Here is a 2,178-nt window from a genome sequence, read left to right as displayed (position 1 = left end):
TGCTCCACACACACACCTGCTGCTCCACACACACACCTGCTGCTCCACACACACACCTGCTGCTCCACACACACACCTGCTGCTCCACACACACACCTGCTGCTCCACACACACAGCTCCATCCACGAGGCTGCTGAGCTTTGATGGAGCCGCCTGATTTAAGACTTTAAACAAATGTGAACAAAAGCTAAATGCAGGGATTTACAAATCTGACCATTTATGCTCAGCTGAAAACATCAAAGGTTTAAAGTTGTAACATTTATTAAGTCGGTATTTCAAACGTTTGTGGTCACATCCAGCAGAGTTTCCATACGTCAGAGATCTGAACGTACTCAGCCTCCTGATGTTTCAACGTTTGTTTTTCGCCTGCAGGTTTCCGGGTTTCAAAGAAGTGCGACTCGTGCCGGGGAAACACGACATCGCCTTCGTGGAGTTTGAAAGCGACACTCAGGCGGGCGTGGCCAAGGACGCGCTGCAGGGCTTCCGGATCACGGCGACCTGCGCCATGAAGATCACCTACGCCAAGAAGTAGTCGCCTCGTCCAATCAGAGACGGGACACAGAGACTGAGGGGGGGCGGGGCTGGCGGTTTGGGGGATTTCTGTCGTCTGGCGGTGTGCGGAGCCTAATGGCGTCTGTTTGTTTTTGTTTTTTTAAGTATATTTTCTAAGAGGAACGCCACGGAGCTGCTTCTGATTTTGTAAAATAAAATCATTTTTCATAAACGTGCCTCACATTTTTACTCTGACCCCCTCAGGTCTCAGAGGTCACGGTGTCATCTGACGAGGGTTTAGAGAGCACTCTTCTCCTTAGCGACCAGCGGTTGGCATGGTTGCCAGTCGGCGTTTGAGCCTGTGTGGTTTTAGACGTGAGCGCTGAGACGACTCAAGCCTGTGTGTTTTCGCCGCGTTTCACCTCAGGCTGCTTTTACATTATTGATCAAAGCTTCGTGTCGTCATGCCGACAGGTTGGCTCACGCCTGCGGCGCCGGCGGCTCGTCTCAGGTCTTCAGGATATGAAAACCTTGTTAAAGCAAAGCCTCGGGTTTTATTTCTGTCGTAGCCGAGTTGTAGTTGATCATCAACAACATCCAATTAAAATCCAAAAGTTTCACCAAACGTGAAGCTCCGCCTCTGTTAGTACAGTAACCTCACAGCAGCCGTATTATTGGTCAGATGATGTCATTCCAAAGGCTCCAACAGTACAAACACGCTCAGGTCAGGTGATGCTTCAGCCACCTGTGTCACCATCCGCCGGCTGGTTAAACGTGCAGATGCGTTATAACTGCACAGGTGTCAGAACGGAGGATTGGCTCAAACTTCAGGGTTTTTTTTTCTACGCTTGGGTCTGTATGATGTCACAGAGCTCTTGTCCTTATATGGTCATCGGGCCTTGCCAGCTGCTGTTCAAAGCTTTACCTTAGGATAACCTGTTTCTGTGACGAAGCTGACGAGACCCGACCCCTTAAGATAGAAATGAGCAGAACAGGATTCTTCTGGGTTTTAAAGTAGAGCTTCTTCCTCTTGTTTCTGTCAACGTTGTGATTTTTTTATTAAAAGTGATTTAAACATGTGCGGCGTTGTTGTAGATTCTTTTCCAGTCGTTTTCCTGCCTCCACCTGTCTGTCGTGTCGCTAAACAGAGAAGGGTTATTGATCGCCGTCGGCACATCAGTGCTTCCTGTGATGTCGGCTGTTAATTTCCTCAGAGATGCCTGCAGGGGTTTATGGGATTGTGGAGCTGTAAGTCAGCCGTGACGGGGTGGGATCGACTTTTGGTATTTTATTGTTTGGTCTCACGGTGCAGGCCGTCTGAAGAACAGCGACACGTGGAGCGTTTGTATGAGGGCCTGTAGGAAGCACAGCCTGTATATAAAAGATGGAGGTAGCAACCTTGTCCAAATAGTCACACACTGGCTTGTAAAAGTGAAACCTCGACGCCTGGAACTGAAACATCATCACAAGTGGACTGACTCAAGTTTGGAGCCTCGAGTGGCCATCAGAGGAACTGCAGACGCTGTAAAAGCCTCTGACGCAACAGGTTAGCGGGGGAGGGAAGACAAATGTGATGTCATGCTGCTCTGGTGCTCTAACCTGTGAAAACAGGTGAGCAGAGAACGAGTGCTCGTCACAGGAAGTCGTGCAGCCGTCGGGACATCGTTCTGCCAACTTCCTCTGTTT

At 49.4% G+C, this 2,178-nt stretch overlaps 1 protein-coding gene across 1 annotated transcript in view; it reads left to right on the top strand.

The window, feature by feature from the left end:
* The window catches only part of snrpb2 (small nuclear ribonucleoprotein polypeptide B2), a 6,093-nt gene extending 4,522 nt beyond the window's left edge, over positions 1–1,571 (top strand). The window contains exon 7 of the mRNA XM_005748567.2: positions 373–1,571. Within this exon, the coding sequence (XP_005748624.1) occupies positions 373–532 (160 nt within the window). The 3' untranslated portion in view covers positions 533–1,571. The remainder of the gene's footprint in view (positions 1–372) is intronic.
* Positions 1,572–2,178: the final 607 nt, after the last annotated feature.

Source organism: Pundamilia nyererei, unplaced genomic scaffold (assembly GCF_000239375.1).
Source record: "Pundamilia nyererei isolate P.nyererei 1_Seehausen unplaced genomic scaffold, PunNye1.0 scaffold00225, whole genome shotgun sequence".
Taxonomy (NCBI): Eukaryota; Metazoa; Chordata; class Actinopteri; order Cichliformes; family Cichlidae; genus Pundamilia; species Pundamilia nyererei.
Note: the sequence above shows the minus strand (reverse complement) of the source record. Positions and strands in the feature narration are given on the sequence as shown.